This window comes from Abramis brama, assembly GCF_963993115.1.
Source record: "Abramis brama genome assembly, chromosome: 6".
Lineage (NCBI taxonomy): Eukaryota > Metazoa > Chordata > Actinopteri > Cypriniformes > Leuciscidae > Abramis > Abramis brama.
Genome location: NC_139968.1, coordinates 5,370,096 through 5,394,730, shown reverse-complemented (window position 1 = coordinate 5,394,730; position 24,635 = coordinate 5,370,096). Strand labels below are relative to the sequence as shown.

Below are 24,635 nucleotides of genomic sequence, written 5' to 3'. Positions count from 1 at the left end.
AATGCCTATTACTTAAAATATTTCTATCACAAGGTGTTGCAACTGTAATTCCTCACCATCAGCATTAACAAGAGTATGTTCATCAACAAACCCATGTGCATATTTCTAATTTATTGCAGTGAACATGCGGAAACCGTATGAATAACAGCGCATTAGCCGAGCTCTAGAATAAAGTTATTGTCCAGCTAAATTGTGGACAATTGTGCTGCCGCTTTGGCTTTGTGGGTGCTCAATAATAGAGATAAGCAATTAAAATTCATAGGAAATAAGTCAACACAGGGAAAAACAGCACAGAATAATGAATAAATGAACGAGTAGGTGTAAATGTGTCCCACTCTCAGTTGTGAGGTTGAAATGAAATCTCCTCTGCCCTTTAAGCCGTCGTCTCTGGGGTCGATCAATATGATGATTGGTCAGTTAAAACTCACAGCCAAAACATTTCATAGAGAAAACAATCCCTAGAAAAACGGATAATGTCCTGGCAGTGAAGTTTACGGGCATTTCCTTCTACCTTAAAACAAAAATGCGTGTAAAACACATGTGACAACTCAATACAGAAAATTACTTTATATAAAATTATTTTAACACAGAACTTTGAGCCCTTTTTACAGACTTTTATTTGAGAATTACATTTTAAGTCATCAATATCATTACGAATACTTAAAACTCTTCAGAATTACAGTACAAACTCTTAACTCTTGACTTTTGGGTCACCCAGGGAATAATTTCAGTGTTCCTGATCAGTGAGTGGCGCTTGCTTTCCCACAGAAGCGCGTCCCTCTCCCAGAACACATCAGACGACGGGTGTCGGACACCACTCCTCATGCTTTCATCTTAATTACAGGAGCTCCTGTGAGCACATCTGCAGCTTCTCTTTGATTGAGTCTGGAACCCATTCCATGATGGGCTTGTCTGATCTTCTGCCATCCATGAGAACTGCTTTTAGTTTAATGGATGCAGTGATAACATTTGTTCTTTAAGTCATTTACTTTGTTCTAAACCCGAGTGATCTGCCCTTCTAGAGAGCGTTCTGCGGCATCACACGGACATGAAAGCTGTTCCCGAAGGAAAGCGTGGTATTCTGCCTTCTAAGACTTCTAAAGTCTAAAGATGCAAGGCACGATATATCAGCCACCATATCGGTATCAGCCGATATATGTTCATTTTTAATGTTATCGTTATCGGCCCAATAAAAAAATCTGGCCGATATATTAAAGTCGATAAATAATGTATTATTTCCTTCAGATGCGCACTGTTCATCATGATGGTTTTGAATTGCTTGAAATATGATTGGAATCACTTCAAAAAGGAAAATACATTAAAGTGCAACACAAGTCTGTCATGTAGTCTACATACAATTATAACTAGAACATTGTAATTGTGTGTTTGGGACATGGATTTTAATGGTGAGACTTTTGTTTTTGTAATCAGGCTCTCAAAAATTATATAAAAACTCGGATTTATATTTATTGGCCAATATATTGGTTATCGACTTTCAAAGATAAAGAAGTATCGGTTATCGGTATCGGCCAAAAATGTCATATCGGTGCATCCCTAGCGATCACATTCGGAAACGTTCATGGGCAGTAAAGGTCCATTGTCTTAGTAGTGTAGCAAAGTATGAAGCACAGCCTGAACCGAAGTCATCTTCAACACAAGCAGTTTCTGTTGATCAACGCAGTGGATTTTCCTGACCCACTTGCGAGACAAAAGTGTTTTCACAATACAAATTGTTTAATTGTTTCAATTTAGCAAATGCCCTGTTATGGTGAAAGTGATTTCACCAAGTGCAACATCGTTGTTGATTCTGGAACAACATTCCTATCAACCAGTCAGATTTGAGGGACAAGTTTATGTCAAGTTAGGTGCTTCTACATCAGGGTTATTCATCTATCACTTCCCTCTGGTTTTAGGGATAAGTTATGGGTAGGGTTAGCTTTAGGGGGAATAGGGTTAGGACTACATTTTCAGACTGGAATGTTGTTCCAGGATCAACAAAATATGTTGACCAAGAGACGCATCTAACTCTGCAAAACTCTGAGTGTGATGATGTCCATATGGTTGGGTATAACTTATAGTTTTGAATGCTTCTATCTCCTAAATGAGAATCGTGTCATTGTTTTGGGACACACCAGCTTATTCATAACCTTAAGGCTAACATATTCATACTAAGAGCTAAAACACTTAAATTTTGATTTCAGGGGGCCTTTGAGACAGCATTTTAACTTGCTGAGAAATCAATCCCAGAATGCATCACAATAAGCTCACTGATGTTTAATTACAGAATGAATCAAGAGAAATAATGACGTATTTCCTTTATTAACAGAACTGGCTTAGTCACTCAATCTTACTATACTACCCAATATTTGGGTAAATAGCCAGTATACAGCAAGGCATCTGTCTAGGGTTTGTCCCCATTCCTTTTGGATCCGGTTGGTTTGGTTCACACTTAATTTGATTAGAGATAATTATTTCCGGACTCAAGATGGCTGAAAATGTGGGTGATCACTGTTCCCCAGTTGTTGATTTGTCAGTATTGTACATCAAGTGTTTGTGTTGGTTTTAACAGAATGTATTAGTAGTTGTCTTATTTGAAGTATTGTATAGCCTATTGTAGAGACTTATGGAAAACTTTGATGTGGTGATGATTTTTAAGGGTCATTTTGTTGAATGTGATTGGCTGAATGGGGTGGTTTGGTGTTATGTAAGATCTATTTTGGGAAATCTGTGGGTTTTGCTGGCCAACAGTGAGTCAAATGTCATGATTTAACAAAGAAACGGTGCATAAGCAGTAATCTGAGCAGTTTGTTAGGTTAAAAGGATTCATGTTACAGCATAGAATATATTACTTACTAGGGGAAAAGCTAATGCACCGCTGTAATCACCTAATGAAGCGTGACACATGGACATTGATCCTGGACAAATCCAGGACACACACACTCGTTTGGGAAGCATGATCAGATCTGCATTAAAATTGATTGAAGATTGAACTATCATATGCTGGTGTTGATTTATACATATCCTGAAGGTTTGGCCAATACCCGTATTCTTCATGCATCCGGCCGGATCAGGCTTTGAAACACAATACTTTAGTAGGAGTTTAGGGACAAATTTGTCTCCAGAATTTAGATAAATCTGACAGAACCTTTCTTTGTGGACATCTTCAATTAAAAAACAACAACAAAGCAAATCAATTCATAAAATGAGTGACAAAGTGTGTGTGTGTGTGTGTGTGTGTGTGTGTGTGTGTGCGTGTGTGTGTGTGTGTGTGTGTGCGTGTGTGTGTGTGTGTGTGCGTGTGTGTGTGTGTGTGTGTGTGTGTGTGTGTGTGTGTGTGTTCCCCAGACTCTGAAATGACTGTCCTCAGTGTTTCCCCTAGGTTTACAGGTTTGGGGGGGGGGGGGGGGGGGGGGGGGGGGGGGGGGGGGGGGGGGGGGGGATATTTTTTTTTTTTTTTTTTTTTTGGTGCGTTCCCGAGATTAGACCTTTCTTAACATAATGCCGAAAACCCGAAGTCTCTAGGTGGTCTGATTGAGGAGTAGATAGAAGTGCAAGATTGGTGCGCACAGACGCACAGAACAGAAATCATGAGTTGATAAGCGCAATTTCCGGGGGAAAATTGCGCTAAAAATGTTAACATAAGATATCTGTTTAAAAAAATAAAATAAACATATTTTAATCTTTTTAAAACTGACTTTTGAAAATAACCTTTGTTAAATGTATATAAGTATTTGTTCATATTAATGGACCAGAGCTTAATAGTTTTATTTTTTTAACTAACAACTAAAAAAAGATTTAGAAATACTAACAAATATATTGCTCATTCATTGTTCGTTAATGTGTTAATACATTTATATGACAAACTAATTTTAAATGGGCTTTTTTGTGAGAAGTTTTTATTTCTATGATGCATTTATTGGAGAGAACAATCATGTCAGACGCAGCACTGCTGTGAACGCACATTCACGTTTAAACAATTTAAACAATGTATTATTCAATGCATTACTTCTATATAATTATATATTAAGTTGCTCAAGCAAGTGGTAAAATACGTAACCATGTACTTATATTAACATCTTTTGCATTTAAATTTTAATACAATAAATCTTGCATGTCACAAAGAACTTGTTTTTCCACCTCCACGAATGTCATTATGTCGCCTTGTTGAGGTAAATTGTTTTCCTTGCTTAACCCCGGTCTTAAAGTGAAAAAAGTAGTATTTAATTAAATAAATTTACTACATTTTATTTAATTAATCGCACTTATGGTGAAATGACTACATTTTCAGGTCAATCTGTGTTCATTTTGCCCACGAAACATGCGCTGTCACTTTAATTCAGCGTTTGCAGCACAGGAAAAAATCATAGACAGTATATAAACGGCAAAAATAGACTCGGTGCGGAAACGATATGCTGTATACGCAGCGCAACTGAAAGAAATCGATCATCGACGGACTGCATCCGCGTGCAGTGTAAAAGCTTTGTAAACATGGGTAGGCTATGGAAAAAAAATACTCACCGCATACACACTGCAAACGAAATATGTGTGAAACGGGCGGAGCAGGAGAGCTACTCCGGCTGCTACTCGCAGTAGAGTGAGTGTTGCCATCTTCAGTTCAGCGACATATTTCCCGCCGCGCGCTCTCTGTCCGCTAGTGCTCATCTGTATTTGACGCAAGTGTTTGTTTGTGTGTGAGTGTGCGCGCTTGCGCACTCATTGGAATAGCTAATTGTAAACGCGCAAACACAGACAGAAAAGACATGCCATCGTGGAAATAAGATAAATAACATATTACTTAAGGGCTATTTAGTTTTTTTAATAAAATAACAAATTGTAATCTGGCACTATAAATAAATTCAAATCAAATTTACTTGACCTTCAAGGGGGGCGGGGGGAGCCGTTAGGAGGGCGGGGCGCCCCCCTTATATAATGGTAGGGGAAACACTGGTCCTATACAGATATGATAAAGCACAGTGCTGATTGTGTTGGATTGTCATGAACACACACTTGAAAGCTTTGAAATGATAACAGTGTTGCTTGTCTTCATGTTTTGCATGTTCTACATAATTTCAGTCCAGAATCTTGATAGTTGTCTAGTAGTCTTGTTAGTGTTATAAGAGTTGAGATTGTAAGGAATGAACATTGGGCTGAAACCACTAGTTGTTTTTGACTTTTTTGTGTCATAAAGCGTTGTGGTTATATGGACATGTACAGAAAGCTCAACATCTCAGCTCAAGAGGGTCCGATAGCTCCTCGAAACAAACACTGATCTCGAGCAAAACCCAGTGTTAAACTAGCACTCTACACACGTTACACAAACACTGGCAGTGTTCATTTATCACTGGGCTTTTGCTGATTTCAAGGTACATGAACATGTATAACATATTTTGCACATTCTTGTTTCTTAGACTTGAAACTTCAAATGTAAGGATCAAGTTTGTTAAAGTTAAAATTTTGGGTCAGACTATTATGATTGTACTTTTGTGTAGGTAGTGTAGTGTGCATGCAGAATATGTCCGGGTTGGGTCTTCTGAGGGTGTGTGAGAGAGTTCAAGTCCCCTCAGATTGGGCTTGTTATCTCTGGTGAGGGACAAGCTGATTCCTCACAGATATGAGTCCTCTATGACAGAATTCTGTTGAAAGGCCTACTTTATTTGTGCGTTTTGAAAATGCAAATGTATTTTACAGTAATTCTGTTGAATAGTTTATGCTTACTGGTGAGGTTTAAAACAGTGATTCTCGACCAGGACTTGTGGTTTGTGGCTGAAGGCGAGGAACTCTGAGCTCAAACGCCTACACACATGACTGATGGATGTTTTAATGCTGTATCATTATCACAGACAGGCAGATAATCGAGTTTCCGTAGCTAGAAGCATTTATTACACACACTTGCACAGACAGAGTCAGTTTCACCCCTAGCATGTATCTTAACGCTGATGTCAGAGTGAATCAGAGACGTCTCCGCAAGGCAAAGACTCGCAGAAACCTTTCCATCCCAGTGTTGACAGCTCTGCCTCTCATCACATGATGATCCAGACAGGCTGAAGCCTCAGGGCAGTGTGTGTGTGTGTGTGTGTGTGTGTGTGTGTGTGCAGGGGCCCAGCACAGGTGTGAGGTGTTCATCTTTGTGTGTTTGTGTGTGTGCAGGAGCCCAGCACGAAGCGTGTGAAGCCTCTGTCTCGAGTGACGTCTCTGGCGAGTCTCATTCCTCCAGTGAAAGCGGCTCCGCTCAAGCGTATCGGACAGACCCTGCAGGTACTGATCCACTGCACTCACTCGAGCTTCATCACGGTTACTAATGCTTCATCTTTGAAGGCTCTTTAGGATATGTGCTATTGTAATAAAAATAAATAAAATACTACATGATGTCAGTTTAATGTTGTATTTTTTGTACATGTTTATTGCAGCTCAGAGGTGCTTCACTTTGAGTTGTGCTTTCAAATGTTTGATGATTGATTCAAGTAAAACCAGTTTTTGTGCTGGTTTAGGCCTGTCATGAACAACTGACTCCCAAAACTTTTCTTATTCTTCATATGCTGTGCAGTGACTGAAGTTCACTTTTCCACTACAAGGCAATATTTGCCCCATGGTTTCACACTCACTGTGTGTTTTGTTTGTTTTTTTGCAAAGCCAGTGACCTACTCGATAATGTCAGCTTCCACAACGCTAAAACAATAATTACACTATTATCGTAGATGATACATATCGCACACCTAGGCAAGTAATAGAACATAAAAACAACAACCCCGGCTTGTTCTAAACCCCGGGTCTTTCTAAACCCCGGGTCGTTCTAAACCCCGGGTCGTTCTAAACCCCGGCTCGTTCTAAACCCCGGCTCGTTCTAAACCCCGCCTCGTTCTAAACCCCGCCTCGTTCTAAACCCCGGCTCGTTCTAAACCCCGGCTCGTTCTAAACCCCGGGTCGTTCTAAACCCCGGGTCGTTCTAAACCCCGGGTCGTTCTAAACCCCGGGTCGTTCTAAACCCCGGCTCGTTCTAAACCCCGGCTCGTTCTAAACGCCTGGTCGTTCTAAACCCCGGCTCGTTCTAAACCCCGGCTCGTTCTAAACCCCGGCTCGTTCTAAACCCCGGCTCGTTCTAAACCCCGGCTCGTTCTAAACCCCGGCTCGTTCTAAACCCCGGCTCGTTCTAAACCCCGGCTCGTTCTAAACCCCGGCTCGTTCTAAACCCCGGGTCGTTCTAAACCCCGGCTCGTTCTAAACCCCGGCTCGTTCTAAACCCCGGGTCGTTCTAAACCCCGGCTCGTTCTAAACCCCGGCTCGTTCTAAACCCCGGCTCGTTCTAAACGCCTGGTCGTTCTAAACCCCGGCTCTTTCTAAACCCCGGCTCGTTCTAAACGCTTGGTCGTTCTAAACCCCGGGTCTTTCTAAACCCCGGGTCTTTCTAAACCCCGGCTCGTTCTAAACCCCGGCTCGTTCTAAACGCCTGGTCGTTCTAAACCCCGGGTCGTTCTAAACCCCGGCTCGTTCTAAACCCCGGGTCGTTCTAAACCCCGGCTCGTTTTAAACCCCGGCTCGTTCTAAACCCCGGGTCGTTCTAAACCCCGGGTCGTTCTAAACCCCGGCTCGTTCTAAACCCCGGCTCGTTCTAAACCCCGGCTCGTTCTAAACCCCGGCTCGTTCTAAACCCCGGCTCGTTCTAAACCCCGGGTCGTTCTAAACCCCGGCTCGTTCTAAACCCCGGGTCGTTCTAAACCCCGGCTCGTTCTAAACCCCGGCTCGTTCTAAACCCCGGGTCGTTCTAAACCCCGGCTCGTTCTAAACCCCGGCTCGTTCTAAACCCCGGCTCGTTCTAAACGCCTGGTCGTTCTAAACCCCGGCTCTTTCTAAACCCCGGCTCGTTCTAAACGCTTGGTCGTTCTAAACCCCGGGTCTTTCTAAACCCCGGGTCTTTCTAAACCCCGGCTCGTTCTAAACGCTTGGTCGTTCTAAACCCCGGGTCTTTCTAAACCCCGGGTCTTTCTAAACCCCGGCTCGTTCTAAACCCCGGCTCGTTCTAAACGCCTGGTCGTTCTAAACCCCGGGTCGTTCTAAACCCCGGCTCGTTCTAAACCCCGGGTCGTTCTAAACCCCGGGTCGTTCTAAACCCCGGGTCTTTCTAAACCCCGGGTCTTTCTAAACCCCGGCTCGTTCTAAACCCCGGCTCGTTCTAAACGCCTGGTCGTTCTAAACCCCGGGTCGTTCTAAACCCCGGCTCGTTTTAAACCCCGGCTCGTTCTAAACCCCGGGTCGTTCTAAACCCCGGGTCGTTCTAAACCCCGGCTCGTTCTAAACCCCGGCTCGTTCTAAACGCCTGGTCGTTCTAAACCCCGCCTCGTTCTAAACCCCGGCTCGTTCTAAACGCTTGGTCGTTCTAAACCCCGCCTCGTTCTAAATGGAATCCTGGTTATCTTGCTTCACGTTTCACATCTTAAAAGTTACCCAAGGTTAACCTCAGGATAACAAGGATTCCGTTTACCCGGGGTTTAGAATCCTGGGTTTTCATAAGCTGACGTTTCCCACTGTACATCCCTAATTCCCAGTTTTCCCGTTCTCCTCCCGGTTCAGCGCTCCATCAGTTTCCGCAGTGACTGCAGACCGGAGATCATGGCCCCGCGGCAGATCCCGCCAGCCGTCACCAAACGCCGCGACAGCAAGCTGTGGAGCGAGACGTTTGATCTAGGCCTGGGACACATGCTGTCCTCCAAAGACATCAAGAGACAAGAGGTGACCTCAGCACACTCCAAACCCATACTCCAATCTGATTGGTCAGGGCTGGATTTTGATATACTGTATTTCTCACTGTATTTGAGCTAAAGACTGGTTTAGAAAACCATATTCAGTCTAAGAAGAAACTCTTGAATGTTGAATGTACCTCATTACAGGCTCTCTGTACTCTATTTTCAATATTTCACAATTCTTGTTACACAGTCCTTTACATAGAAGTTAATATAAATATCAACAAATTAATTTAAAACAATTGCATTTAGCCTTCAGGTACTTCTTAATTGAATTAACATATAATTAGCCTAATAACTGAATTGAATAGTTTAATAATAATGAACGAAAATCAAATGTCAAGCAACAAATTAAAACAACATAGCATAAATACTAATAAAGTAAACAGAGCTTTTCCTGATATACAGTAGTTAACATTTGAAGTGGATCAAAACCTTTCATCAAAGTAATATATGCAAATTGTTTGTTCGGATATTTGAGTAGCACAGAAAGGAACAATTCACTCACTCACTCAACACACACACAGATTATATGGATTAAAACTAAATTGTATATGTAAGTAAAAACATGAACTGTTACCTCATTAATGTACAACAAGTGGATCCCTACATTATTACAGGAAAACGTCATGTGACGTACCGCTTCACTGGAGCGGCTCTAAATGTGTGTCGTGCTGTTAAATGAAAGATAAATTACGATAGAACAATGAAATGAACAGTGGAAGTTACACAAGACATTTTAACAGGCATAATTAAGCATGACAATGACTTATGAACGGGTAAATAACCAGAATGCCTTTCGCTGAAGTTCCTCTTTCTGTTGTTGTTTGTTTCCTGTCATGTGTTTGTCAGTCCATCTTTGAGCTGTCTCAGGGAGAACAGGACCTGATTGAGGACTTGAAGCTGGCCAAGAAGGTACACTTTGCTTTTCCCATCACTTCATACAGCATCAAGACTCTCTTTAGGGTCCAGTTTCACCCCTGGCTCTTTGGTTCTCCAGCACAGGGGTTCCCAAATTTTATTTTATTTTTGTCAGCTCAACACCTTTGACATAAAATATTTCTCCTACCTAATATTTCCATAATTTAACACATTCTACATTTCATTATTTAAATGATAATTAGCTTTTAATCAACTCACGAACTCTCGTTTGGGAAGCCCTGCTCTAGCATATGAGATCATGTGGTGTTTGTTCTTACAATCTGTTGTTAGCTTTACACTTTTCAGTAAGATTTCCACATACTTCCTCAGTTTTGCCCGAGTAGATCTGAATGTTTGAGCGTCTGATTGTGTTATTTCATCACAGGCGTATCATGACCCCATGCTGAAGCTGTCGATTATGACGGAGCATGAACTCAATCAGATCTTCGGCACGCTGGACTCCCTCATTCCCCTGCATGAAGGTGAGCAGAAGAGGATGCGCTCGATCGTGTGTGTGTGTGTGTGTGTGTGTGTGTGTGTGTGTGTGTGTGTGTGTCATAACCAGGCGCAATGCCATACATTTACAGCTGGATCCGTTTATCCAAAGTGAAGAAGAAAAGCTGTGCAATCTGACCCAATAACAGCAAATCAGAACACAAGTAATGGAAATTGTACAGTAAGCCAATCATGATACCACTTATTACATGACAAGATGGAATATTGATTTAAGTTTAAATTATGTTATTATGTGAGAAGACAGCACAGAAGATCACACAAATAAATGCCAGAGCATCTAAAATCAGTTTCCATCATAGTTTATGCACGTTTTCTTATCGGATAAAAAGTTTATCCAACTCAATTGACCTATGGCTAAGCCACGCCCCCTCCACTCACTCGGACAAACAGTCAACATTCGGTAACAGGCGCTATAGCGGTAGCTGTCACAGTAGGAGACATTTCACAGGAGGCAATTGATGATTTTTGGAGACAGAAAGATTATATATCATCTCGAAGTCACCAAAAGGGCCTTAACTATACATTGGAGGGTTATATTAATAATTTCATTGTTGAGAAGGTCGATGAAAAGCTTCAGCTCCAGACAAAGATTTACAGGTCACAGTGTAACTTACATGTTATAGTTTGGTGCTATTTCGCTTTAAACGCTCGCTTTATACGCGCGTCCTATTCGCTTTGGACGCGTGAATGGATTCAAAATGTTTAAGCGTCGAACTAGACGCAATACGCGCGAATTTGACGCTCTATTTGCGTTTGGTGTGAACGCAGCATAATGAACAGTCTGCGATGTCAAGATGGCAAAGCTGGATGAGTGTGTGTATCAGAGAGAGAGAGGCGCGGGCGCGATCGAACAGTGGAAACATAAAAACATACTCCATTTTGTTCATACAGGACATCATTACAACTGCAAAGTGTTTAGCCTACTTATATTTGTGTAAAACACAACATTGTGTCTGGCTACGCAGCTACAACGCAGCTAGAAGCTAGGCTAACGTTATGTTAGAGATGTTAAAGATAATGTTCAAATACGTTGTTGACTTACCTTAGAACAGATGTAGACATCCTTGTTTAATTGCGTTTAGTTGGTGTTGTGGTCTACCGCATAACTTAATCCAGAGCAGACACTTATCTCGGTTGAAATGTGGCTTGGGAAAGGGTAAAAAAATACACACCGTCGCCCAGCCTCTCAGGATACCTAGTGTCGGAGTTGCATGTACTCCATGCACACCGTTTGACCATTTTAAACTTAAAATGACAAGAAAAACATATAAAAACGAATGAAAACTGACTAACTGCAATGCATTTCAATGGACGTGGAAGCAGAGAATGTCCGAGTGTATGGGTTAGCAGCTAAACACATAAATGTTGATCAAATCTCATTGATAAGTCGACATGAATCACCTAACATAGAGACTGTGGGCCGTATTTTAACGATCTGAAACACAAGTATCAAACGTGAAACGCAAGTAACTTTGTGGGCGGGTCTCGCTGTTGCTATTATACCGGCGGGATAAATGACTCTTGCGCCCGACGCAAATCTAAAATGTGTTGGTCTGAAGTAGCTTCATTACTCATAGGTGTGGTTTGGGCGTAACGTGAAATAAACCCATCAGAGCATCATCTCACATTCCCTTTAAGAGCAGGTGCGCTTGTTCCATGGCGGATTGCTATTATAACGGCGGATTTGCCAGGAGCGGTTCACAGCCGAGGAGACCGACGTTCTCGTCAGGGCCGTAAAACACAGAGAAGTGACATTGGGGATGGAGAAACACCCAAATTAGCTTCGGTTAAACAGGCGTATGATAATCTGGGTAAATGTGTAAGCTTGATTTATGCCTATTTCTTCACATCTTCATGGACACAACAATGATTTCCCTCGTGTGGAATATTTTTCCTTGTAATTATGTATGGTTTGCAAAAATGTGAACTGCTGCATCTGTGTGTAGATGAGAGAAGCAAAGTGTGTGTGTGTTGTGCACACGCTACATTATGGCCAAGCATGCGCCCTCAAAATAGCATCTGAACGCGCCACTGACTTTAGACTAGGTTTCTCCTGGTCTGTGGCGGAATTGTTTTCTGAAACTGCAAAATAGCACCAGGGAACGTTTGTGCCGGAACACGCCTCCTCTTTTTGCTGAACCGCCCCCGGGAGCGCAAGTTCATTCCCTAATTTCCCGACGTGCGTCTGTGGAGGGAGAAGTCCGCTGTGCGTCGGGTGCAAAATAGGAATGATACATGCGTCGGTGTACAAAGTCAATTGCGCTGGGTGCAAGATAGGGCCCTGTGTCCTTTCCCTGAATGACTAGAAACAATAGCTTGATTGAAATATGAAAACATGTGCTATAGACCTGCTGTCCTGCAGAGTTTTGCTCCAACCCTGATCAAACTCTCCTGCCTGAAGCCTTCTAGTGACCCTGAATACATTGACTGGCTGGTTCAGGTGTGTTTAGAGATGGAGCTCCACTGCAGGACAGTGGCCCTCCAGGACCTGATATAGACCAGTCCTTTCTCAAGGTCATAGGTCATGTCACGTGGTGGCAACAAGACTCAAGCTGTTTCTCTCTGATCTTGTAGATTTGCTGAGTCGGCTGCGAGAGGCCAGAAAGCCGGATGGCTCGACCGATCGTGTGGGCCATATTCTGGTGGACTGGGTAAGATCATCTCGCTGCCATGCTGTGTTTCAGCCCTGTGTGAAGCTCTCCGTCTGATGAACACATCATGATAAAACACTTCAGCTGAAGGCTGGAATACACTACACAAGTCTAGATGAGTCTACACGCGTCTAGATGAGTCTACACGCGTCTAGATGAGTCTACACGCGTCTAGATGAGTCTACACGCGTCTAGATGAGTCTGCACGCGTCTAGATGAGTCTGCACACACACGCGTCTAGATGAGTCTACACGCGTCTAGATGAGTCTGCACGCGTCTAGATGAGTCTGCACACGTCTAGATGAGTCTACACACGTCTAGATGAGTCTACACACGTCTAGATGAGTACACAAGTCTAGATGAGTCTACACACGTCTAGATGAGTCTACACACGTCTAGATGAGTCTACACACGTCTAGATGAGTCTACACAAGTCTAGATGAGTCTACACAAGTCTAGATGAGTCTGCACACGTCTAGATGAGTACACAAGTCTAGATGAGTCTACACACGTCTAGATGAGTCTACACACGTCTAGATGAGTACACAAGTCTAGATGAGTCTACACACGTCTAGATGAGTCTGCACACGTCTAGATGAGTCCGCAAGTCTAGATGAGTCTACACACGTCTAGATGAGTCTACACACGTCTAGATGAGTCTACACAAGTCTAGATGAGTCTACACACGTCTAGATGAGTCTACACAAGTCTAGATGAGTCTACACACGTCTAGATGAGTCTACACACGTCTAGATGAGTCTCCACAAGTCTAGATGAGTCTCCACACGTCTAGATGAGTCTACACGCGTCTAGATGAGTCTACACGCGTCTAGATGAGTCTACACAAGTCTAGATGAGTCTACACAAGTCTAGATGAGTCTGCACACGTCTAGATGAGTACACAAGTCTAGATGAGTCTACACACGTCTAGATGAGTCTGCACACGTCTAGATGAGTACACAAGTCTAGATGAGTCTACACACGTCTAGATGAGTCTGCACACGTCTAGATGAGTCCACAAGTCTAGATGAGTCTACACACGTCTAGATGAGTCTACACACGTCTAGATGAGTCTACACAAGTCTAGATGAGTCTACACACGTCTAGATGAGTCTACACACGTCTAGATGAGTCTACACAAGTAGACTCGTCTAGATGAGTCTACACGCGTCTAGATGAGTCTACACACGTCTAGATGAGTCTACACACGTCTAGATGAGTCTACACAAGTCTAGATGAGTCTACACGCGTCTAGATGAGTCTACACGCGTCTAGATGAGTCTACACGCGTCTAGATGAGTCTACACGCGTCTAGATGAGTCTACACGCGTCTAGATGAGTCTACACGCGTCTAGATGAGTCTACACAAGTCTAGATGAGTCTACACGCGTCTAGATGAGTCTACACGCGTCTAGATGAGTCTACACGCGTCTAGATGAGTCTACACGCGTCTAGATGAGTCTACACGCGTCTAGATGAGTCTACACGCGTCTAGATGAGTCTACACGCGTCTAGATGAGTCTACACGCGTCTAGATGAGTCTACACGCGTCTAGATGAGTCTACGCGTGTCTAGATGAGTCTACACAAGTCTAGATGAGTCTACACGCGTCTAGATGAGTCTACACACGTCTAGATGAGTCTACACAAGTCTAGATGAGTCTACACGCGTCTAGATGAGTCTACACACGTCTAGATGAGTACACAAGTCTAGATGAGTCTACACGCGTCTAGATGAGTCTACACAAGTCTAGATGAGTACACAAGTCTAGATGAGTCTACACACTTCTAGATGAGTCTGCACACGTCTAGATGAGTCTACACACGTCTAGATGAGTCTACACAAGTCTAGATGAGTACACAAGTCTAGATGAGTCTACACACTTCTAGATGAGTCTGCACACGTCTAGATGAGTCTACACACGTCTAGATGAGTCTACACACGTCTAGATGAGTCTACACTATTTGCCGTTTCAGACACGTTCTATCCAGTCGCAGGATATCAAGCATGTTTGATATTTTGAGCGCATATTGTTTTCATTTGTCAAGCGTCTCCAAGAAACAAGGTACATGTTTTTTTGATGTGTTTGAAACAAGTTGAAAGTCTGGTAGTGTGTGATCCTCAGTCCTTTAGTGTATGATGCCCGTTTTTTCTCTGTAACCGTTTACAAAACATTCCTCTCATCATTGGCTAATAATGTATAGTCCCATGAATAAATTCTGCACATTTGTATTTTTCTACAGTACAAATTATAGATATTTATAGAAAAAAAAGCATTTTGATTTTCTTGGAGTGTTTTTTTTTATCATTTAGTTCAGTAACCAGAAAAACCCTTGGTTACATAATCGTCATGTAAAATGGTTTATGATTTTGAGATTGATGCTATGCGTTTGCTGAGGGAAATGTTTGGATCAGACTCATTGGTCACTGTCTTGACCTTACCTGGCTCTGATATTATCAGACAGAACGTTAGTTCATTTCTAGTCATTAGACCATGAACTCAGTGGGAAGTTGGGTTAACGTGGTTGTTAATGTTCCCCGCTGAGAGACACCGATGTGCTCACTATGTTTACATGTGCTAGTTTTTTTAGATTCTGAAATTTCTGTTTATATGAACCCTAAATTTATTTATTTGTTTTATTCTGATTATTTCAGGTCTACACCACCCTTTCAATCTGGTCAAAAATTAAATCAGATTGAGCTCAATCAGGTCTTTACATGAAGGATTCTGAGGCATCAGTCCCACTATAAACTGATTATTTGGGTCCATGTAAATGTAGCTAATGACTCCCAGCTATGTGAATGAGGCTAGCACCTGCTAATCGGCTGGAGAATTGGCTAACTAGTTAGACGCCAGCACTAAGTGTTCTGGAGGCCAGTCTGTCGTTTGGGAAGTTTTAAGTTAAACTTAAGTTAAGATAGCTTGTGAAATTTATATTAGCGTCAAAACCTCAGTGATGAACAGGCTCCAGACGCAGGATTGGACCCCCTGTTCACGAAAATGTCTCTTTCTGTCTCTCTGTAGCTGCCTTGTCTTGACACCTACAACAGCTACTGCAGTAACCAGGTGGCGGCCAAAGCCCTGCTGGACCATAAGAAGCAGGACCCTCGGGTGCAGGACTTCCTCCAGCGCTGCCTGGAGTCGCCCTTCAGCCGCAAACTGGACCTGTGGAGCTTCCTGGACGTCCCGCGCAGTCGACTGGTGAAGTACCCGCTGCTGCTCCGAGAGATCCTCAAGCACACACCCAACGCCCACCCCGACCAGCAGCACCTGGAGGAAGCTGTGAGTTACTACAGAGTCCTCTTACACACTAACTCTGTAAAGGTACACTGTGTACGTTTTAGCGGCATCTAGTGGTGAGGTTGTGAATTGCACCCAACAGAAGTTATGGTGGCTGACAGGAAGTGATGTCGTCGTCTGAGACAGCAGAGAGTAGCCAGTTCAGCAATGAGGTTTCTTTACAAAGATAAAGTAAGAAATTAGGTTTACTTAATTATTCAATAAATCGATGTTATTGCGAATATTATTGTTACTTGTTCATCATTGTGTCAGTGTTTTATTCGCTGACTTTAGCTCGCTTCTTTGCACGAAGAACAACATAGTGACGAAACGCGTTTGTCCGTTCAGGGCCACTGTAGAAACATGTCGATGTAAGCGGACCCGCGGTGTGTGTAGAGAGAAATGACTCCTTCTAAGCTAATAAACACATAACGGTTCATTATGTAAGGTCTTTATACACCACTGAAAACATAGTTATGTGTATGATATTGCATTTCTGTCAACAGATCCTCCTTAATAATGTGCTTTAAGTCAAATTTGTAATGTGCTTTAAGTCAAACCATGTGTAAATCCATAAGTCGACAGCATTGCTGAGTATTTCCTCCTTAAAACTGCAGTGAACCAAAGACAGTCTCAAAAACACGCTTTGAAATCGCTGGTGTTTCTGACGTCACAAACTACCTTGTAACCAATCAGATCAACGTGTTGCTTGTCTATTGGCCCAGTGGCGGATTTCCAATAATACGGGTGAAGGTTTCTGCGTGTTACTGTCTTTCCTTTTACGCAACACAACAAGATTAAATGAAATACATTTTCTCATATGTATTAACTCGTTATTTCATCTGACTCCATAAATGAAAAAGGTTTTAATGATATCTGGGCATCATTAAAAATGAGGGAATGTTTGATTTATTCTTTTTAAACTCTTTAATTATGTTTTTCCCGTTCAGATTAGGAAACTATATCACTTAGAGGTCCTTGCGTCTTATGCGGGTCTCACGACACAATCTCACCAGTTATGTTCATCAAACAGAGGTAATTGGCTAATATCTTAGACGGTCGGATTCACCCTTACACAATCAAAGATGCTTTGATACCCCCCATGGAATTGCATACACTTGAACTTAATTTAATCGTTTTACTTCAGTAGAGTTTTTGGCCACTATTATAGATGTAAGTCGACCAACTTTGCTTCTCTTATAATAGCTCTGGATTGGCCAAGCCCGTGATTTCTCACGTACACTTATCTAAAGCAACATTAAATTAAGACAGAGGTAATTAGACACACCCAGATTTAGGCTGATCAAACAGCGTTCGCTGCCCTAAACGGAAATAACTTGCCTCCACAAAACCAAGTACACTTGAATTGATGTCAAATATTAGTCGTCACTAATTTGACGCAAAACTTGTGGGAATATACGAATCCGGTAATCCTTGTGAAAACAATCTTAGAGTCAGTCAGAATAAAGACACATTAGAGTCACCAGGTGAGCAATAATTCATAATCCAACTCATACAATAAAATCATCGGTCAATCAACTACAATAATAATAATTCGGATATAGAGGAATTAAAGAAACATTTACCTGGCAATGAAAACTACACACAGCGATCGTGTGGGAAGTCAACCTACAGACTCCTTTTCCCTATAAACCCAGATAATTCAATATAATTAGATTTTGGTCCCCTATTGAGGGGCTCACAACTGTGAGATCAGGATTTGTACTCGAATGGGTTCTTGTTTTCCATACAGGAGGTGGTTTGAATGGAGGATCTGGGGGAGGGAACACCTTTAAGGGACACATCACTTTTTCATCAACTTATTTTAGCTTTTCATTATGGTTGGGAGAATGAGACCATTTTACCAGGCGCACTGAGACACTTTAAATGATACCAAACATGCATATCTACTTTTTGTACATCCTTAACATTGCATAGGTTTTCAGTGAGTTTTAGGTGAGGAGGAGGAGGGGGAGATGGTGAGAGTGAGGTGTGAGCTGCGTCTCGGATGTTGCTGTTACATATGCAGAAGAGAGTTCAAATGTTATTTCTCAGGAGAGCCTTCTGTTCTCTCGAGGGGTAGATCGCGTGATGAGGGGTAGATCTTACAGTGTGATCGTCAACGAGTGAGTGAGTGAGTGAGTGAGTGGAAGCAGGGCTCATTTGCATATTCATAGAACTGCGAATACTAAATGAGGCAATGGTGTCGAGTTACATTCAAGCTATTTTAAGGCACGAAGAAACTTTTTTCAAGGAAAAAATGTTTAAATATGTCATTTTGGTGATCAAAGATGATTTTTAAGGGATACAATTATTGACTACTTGTATTGAGATACAATTATTGACTAAAGTCCAGCCTTTGGCAGCCATGTTTTTTGTTCACAGCTGTGAGATGCTCAACCTAATGGTGTCTCACACCTGTGGCCTAATGGTCTCTTTTCTGTTTTGCACTTTGGCTTTCATAGATTAACATGATCCAGAGCATCGTGGCCGATATTAACACACAGACGGGAGAGTCGGAGTGCCGCTTCTACAAGGAACGCTTGCTGTATCTGGAAAGTGGCCAGAAAGATCTATTGATCGACAGCTCGCGGATCCTCAGCTGCCACGGGGAACTCAAGAACAACAGAGGAGCCGTAAGAACTTCTAGCATTGTTTTAGTCACTTGTCATTCAGGTGATTTGTGGAAAAAACGACCCCCAAAATCTTTGTCTTTGCATTCCTGAAGAGCCGAATTCTTCCAGGATAGTGGCATCAAATCTGAAAAGTATTATAAAACTTATATGTATTTTAAACTTATGTTTGGTTTGACTTGTAAACTAGATAGTGTAAAAAAAAATGATGTGGATGGAGAAGTGTATAAAAGAGTATAAAATATTGTGGGTTTGTTGGAGTAAGAATGAACCATGAACTTCATAAACCTTTTATCCTATTACAGTATTAACAGCGGTTAATGAAGTTCAGACATCTCATTTGCTTAGGATACCGATCCACTCAAATAATGCAGAAACAGTGAAACTGTTAACTTTGTTCTTCTCTATGATAATTAAGCCATTTTGATGAGTGAACATCTTCATTGGTTCTTCATTGGCTTCATTGGATTGGTATCTGGGTCATTGGCATTGTCATTTATTGCAATATTCATGAGCAAATGTGCTTTGTTTTCTAAGTAGGTGTGGAATATTTCAAATCCTCTCCTAAATGGCGAGTAAAAACAAAAATAAGCTGTCATTGTTGCTTTTCATGTCTCTTCCAGTGCCAGTGGTTTATTCCTGGCAGTAAGTTGCAACATGAACCAGACATTTTAGTCAAAGGTCTGGCCTAGTGAAACTGGATCTCGACTGTCAGACAAAAACAAGCATCAACAGAAGCATAGAAAAAAGCATGGTAAAAAAACAGGCATGGACAAAATTGCAAAACTAAATGAAGAACTGCAGAATAAACTGGACAAATATGGAGTAGTTTTAGTTTTTGACCTTTTTCAACATCCGACAATAATCAAACATAACTGATCATAACTGATGTTTCTTTAATCTGTTCTTATATCTGACCTTAAGGAAGTTTGTTCCCTCAATGAAAATATTGAAGAATTAAAGGAAATGTTCTAAGCACAATTCATTCAATTAATAATATTTTATATGAGTTTCAGTAGATTTGTTGATTAGTTGGCTTATTAGAAACAGTAGGGCTAAATGGAGCTTATAAGCCCAATAGATACAAATATTATATTTATAGATTATAATTACAGTCTGAGCATTAAAACTTAAAATATTGTTATTGCTTAAAATATTAAAAGCAACGTACGCTATCCACGCTAGCTAGGATGATTTTAATAGTAAGAAAACATTTTAACCATTAATCTATAAATTAAAAAAAATCTATCAAAAGTTGCTAGTTTCATCGACATATTCTAGAAATAAGCATAAGATCGGCTCCAACTAATTTTTTAAAAAAGGAACAAATGTGTATATTTGAGGTGAAACCAATGTTTTCTCATGTTTTCTTTACTTATTTATTTCAAGATAAAAAGGGGCTTATATGGTGCATATTAGTGTTGTTTCCCAAACCTGCCTAGAGAAGTCATTTCACTGTTAAACTATACAGCTAAACTTCACCTTAAAAGGTTAGTTTACCCAAAAATGAAAATTCTGTCATCATTTACTCACTCTCATGTCGTTCCAAACCCGTAAGACTTTTGTTCATTTTCGAATCACAAATGGAGATATTTTAATGAACTCTGAGAGATTTCAGTCCCTCCGTTGAAAGCTATGCATCTACCACTTTCAAAGGACCAATGAGGTTCATTCTCGTGTTACGCAGCACATTTGAGCTTCAGCAAGAGCCAATGAGGTTCATTCTCGTGTTACGCATCACGTTTGAGCTTCAGCGAGAGCCAATGAGGTTCATTCTCGCGTTACGCATCACGTTTGAGCTTCGGCAAGAGCCAATGAGGTTCATTCTCGCGTTACGCAGCATGTTTGAGCTTCGGCGAGAACCAATGAGGTTCATTCTCGTGTTTCGCAGCATGTTTGAGCTTCGGCGAGAACCAATGAGGTTCATTCTCGCGTTACGCAGCACGTTTGAGCTTCTGCAAGAACCAATGAGGTTCATTCTCGCGTTACGCATCACGTTTGAGCTTCGGCAAGAGCCAATGAGGTTCATTCTCGCGTTACGCAGCACGTTTGAGCTTCGGCGAGAACCAATGAGGTTCATTCTCGCGTTACGCAGCATGTTTGAGCTTCGGCGAGAACCAATGAGGTTCATTCTCGCGTTACGCAGCACGTTTGAGCTTCTGCAAGAACCAATGAGGTTCATTCTCGCGTTACGCATCACGTTTGAGCTTCGGCAAGAGCCAATGAGGTTCATTCTCGCGTTACGCAGCACGTTTGAGCTTCAGCAAGAACCAATGAGGTTCATTCTCGCGTTACGCAGCACGTTTGAGCTTCTGCAAGAACCAATGAGGTTCATTCTCGCGTTACGCATCACGTTTGAGCTTCGGCGAGAACCAATGAGGTTCATTCTCGTGTTACGCAGCATGTTTGAGCTTCGGCGAGAACCAATGAGGTTCATTCTCGTGTTTCGCAGCATGTTTGAGCTTCGGCAAGAACCAATGAGGTTCATTCTCGCGTTACGCATCACGTTTGAGCTTCGGCGAGAGCCAATGAGGTTCATTCTCGCGTTACGCAGCACGTTTGAGCTTCGGCAAGAACCAATGAGGTTCATTCTCGCGTTACGCAGCACGTTTGAGCTTCGGCAAGAGCCAATGAGGTTCATTCTCGCGTTACGCAGCACGTTTGAGCTTCGGCGAGAACCAATGAGGTTCATTCTCGCGTTACGCAGCACGTTTGAGCTTCGGCGAGAACCAATGAGGTTCATTCTCGCGTTACGCAGCACGTTTGAGCTTCGGCGAGAACCAATGAGGTTCATTCTCGCGTTACGCAGCACGTTTGAGCTTCGGCGAGAACCAATGAGGTTCATTCTCGCGTTTCGCAGCATGTTTGAGCTTCGGCGAGAACCAATGAGGTTCATTCTCGCGTTACGCAGCACGTTTGAGCTTCGGCAAGAACCAATGAGGTTCATTCTCGCGTTACGCAGCACGTTTGAGCTTCGGCAAGAGCCAATGAGGTTCATTCTCGCGTTACGCAGCACGTTTGAGCTTCGGCGAGAACCAATGAGGTTCATTCTCGCGTTTCGCAGCACGTTTGAGCTTCGGCGAGAACCAATGAGGTTCATTCTCGCGTTACGCAGCACGTTTGAGCTTCGGCAAGAGCCAATGAGGTTCATTCTCGCGTTACGCAGCACGTTTGAGCTTCGGCGAGAACCAATGAGGTTCATTCTCGTGTTACGCAGCACGTTTGAGCTTCGGCGAGAACCAATGAGGTTCATTCTCGTGTTACGCAGCACGTTTGAGCTTCTGCAAGAACCAATGAGGTTCATTCTCGTGTTACGCAGCACGTTTGAGCTTCTGCAAGAACCAACGAGGTTCATTCTCGTGTTACGCAGCACGTTTGAGCTTCTGCAAGAACCAACGAGGTTCATTCTCGTGTTACGCAGCACATTTGAGCTTCTGCAAGAACCAATGAGGTTCATTCTCGTGTTACGCAGCACGTTTGAGCTTCTGCAAGAACCAACGAGGTTCATTCTCGTGTTACGCAGCACGTTTGAGCTTCGGCAAGAGCCAATGAGGATCATTCTCGTGTTACGCAGCACATTTGAGCTTCTGCAAGAGCCAATGAGGTTCATTATCGTGTTACGCAGCACATTTGAGCTTCAGCAAGAACCAATGAGGTTCATTCTCGCGTTACGCAGCACGTTTGAGCTTCTGCAAGAACCAATGAGGTTCATTCTCGTGTTACGCAGCACGTTTGAGCTTCGGCGAGAACCAATGAGGTTCATTCTCGCGTTACGCAGCACGTTTGAGCTTCTGCAAGAACCAATGAGGTTCATTCTCGTGTTACGCAGCACGTTTGAGCTTCTGCAAGAACCAATGAGGTTCATTCTCGTGTTACGCAGCACGTTTGAGCTTCGGCGAGAACCAATGAGGTTCATTCTCGTGTTACGCAGCACGTTTGAGCTTTGGCGAGAACCAATGAGGTTCATTCTCGTGTTACGCAGCACGTTTGAGCTTCTGCAAGAACCAATGAGGTTCATTCTCGTGTTACGCATCACTTTTGAGCTTCTGCAAAAACCAATGAGGTTCATTCTCGTGTTACGCATCACGTTTGAGCTTCTGCAAGAACCAATGAGGTTCATTCTCGTGTTACGCAGCACTTTTGAGCTTCTGCAAAAACCAATGAGGTTCATTCTCGTGTTACGCAGCACTTTTGAGCTTCTGCAAGAACCAATGAGGTTCATTCTCGTGTTACGCAGCACATTTGAGCTTCTGCAAGAACCAATGAGGTTCATTCTCGTGTTACGCAGCACATTTGAGCTTCTGCAAGAACCAATGAGGTTCATTCTCGTGTTACGCAGCACGTTTGAGCTTCTGCAAAAACCAATGAGGTTCATTCTCGTGTTACGCAGCACGTTTGAGCTTCTGCAAGAACCAATGAGGTTCATTCTCGTGTTACGCAGCACTTTTGAGCTTCTGCAAGAACCAATGAGGTTCATTCTCGTGTTACGCAGCACATTTGAGCTTCTGCAAGAACCAATGAGGTTCATTCTCGTGTTACGCAGCACGTTTGAGCTTCTGCAAAAACCAATGAGGTTCATTCTAGTGTTACGCAGCACATTTGAGCTTCTGCAAGAACCAATGAGGTTCATTCTCGTGTTACGCAGCACGTTTGAGCTTCTGCAAGAACCAATGAGGTTCATTCTCGTGTTACGCAGCACATTTGAGCTTCTGCAAGAACCAATGAGGTTCATTCTCGTGTTACGCAGCACATTTGAGCTTCTGCAAGAACCAATGAGGTTCATTCTCGTGTTACGCAGCACGTTTGAGCTTCTGCAAGAACCAATGAGGTTCATTCTCGTGTTACGCAGCACGTTTGAGCTTCTGCAAAAACCAATGAGGTTCATTCTAGTGTTACGCAGCACGTTTGAGTTTCTGCAAGAACCAATGAGGTTCATTCTCGTGTTACGCAGCACGTTTGAGCTTCTGCAAAAACCAATGAGGTTCATTCTCGTGTTACGCAGCACGTTTGAGCTTCTGCAAGAACCAACGAGGTTCATTCTCGTGTTACGCAGCACATTTGAGCTTCTGCAAGAACCAATGAGGTTCATTCTAGTGTTACGCAGCACATTTGAGCTTCTGCAAGAACCAATGAGGTTCATTCTAGTGTTACGCAGCACGTTTGAGCTTCTGCAAGAACCAATGAGGTTCATTCTCGTGTTACGCAGCACGTTTGAGCTTCAGCAAGAACCAATGAGGTTCATTCTCGTGTTACGCAGCACATTTGAGCTTCTGCAAGAACCAATGAGGTTCATTCTAGTGTTACGCAGCACGTTTGAGCTTCTGCAAGAACCAATGAGGTTCATTCTCGTGTTACGCAGCACGTTTGAGCTTCAGCAAGAACCAATGAGGTTCATTCTCGTGTTACGCAGCACGTTTGAGCTTCAGCAAGAACCAATGAGGTTCATTCTCGTGTTACGCAGCACGTTTGAGCTTCTGCAAGAACCAATGAGGTTCATTCTCGTGTTACGCAGCACGTTTGAGCTTCAGCAAGAACCAATGAGGTTCATTCTCGTGTTACGCAGCACGTTTGAGCTTCAGCAAGAACCAATGAGGTTCATTCTAGTGTTACGCAGCACGTTTGAGCTTCAGCAAGAACCAATGAGGTTCATTCTCGTGTTACGCATCACGTTTGAGCTTCAGCAAGAACCAATGAGGTTCATTCTCGTGTTACGCATCACGTTTGAGCTTCTGCAAAAACCAATGAGGTTCATTCTCGTGTTACGCAGCACATTTGAGCTTCTGCAAGAACCAATGAGGTTCATTCTCGTGTTACGCAGCACATTTGAGCTTCTGCAAGAACCAATGAGGTTCATTCTCGTGTTACGCAGCACGTTTGAGCTTCTGCAAAAACCAATGAG

General features: G+C 42.7%; 1 protein-coding gene across 4 annotated transcripts in view; it reads left to right on the top strand.

The window, feature by feature from the left end:
• arhgef3 (Rho guanine nucleotide exchange factor (GEF) 3) overlaps nt 1-24,635 on the top strand; it is an 82,587-nt gene that overhangs the window by 54,372 nt on the left and 3,580 nt on the right. For all 4 annotated transcript variants that reach the window (XM_084116527.1, XM_084116530.1, XM_084116529.1 and 1 more), the window contains 7 exons: nt 6,148-6,255; nt 8,566-8,724; nt 9,588-9,650; nt 10,042-10,138; nt 12,747-12,823; nt 15,849-16,106; nt 18,569-18,739. In XM_084116527.1, coding sequence (XP_083972653.1) covers nt 6,148-6,255; nt 8,566-8,724; nt 9,588-9,650; nt 10,042-10,138; nt 12,747-12,823; nt 15,849-16,106; nt 18,569-18,739 — 933 coding nt within the window. The remainder of the gene's footprint in view (nt 1-6,147; nt 6,256-8,565; nt 8,725-9,587; nt 9,651-10,041; nt 10,139-12,746; nt 12,824-15,848; nt 16,107-18,568; nt 18,740-24,635) is intronic.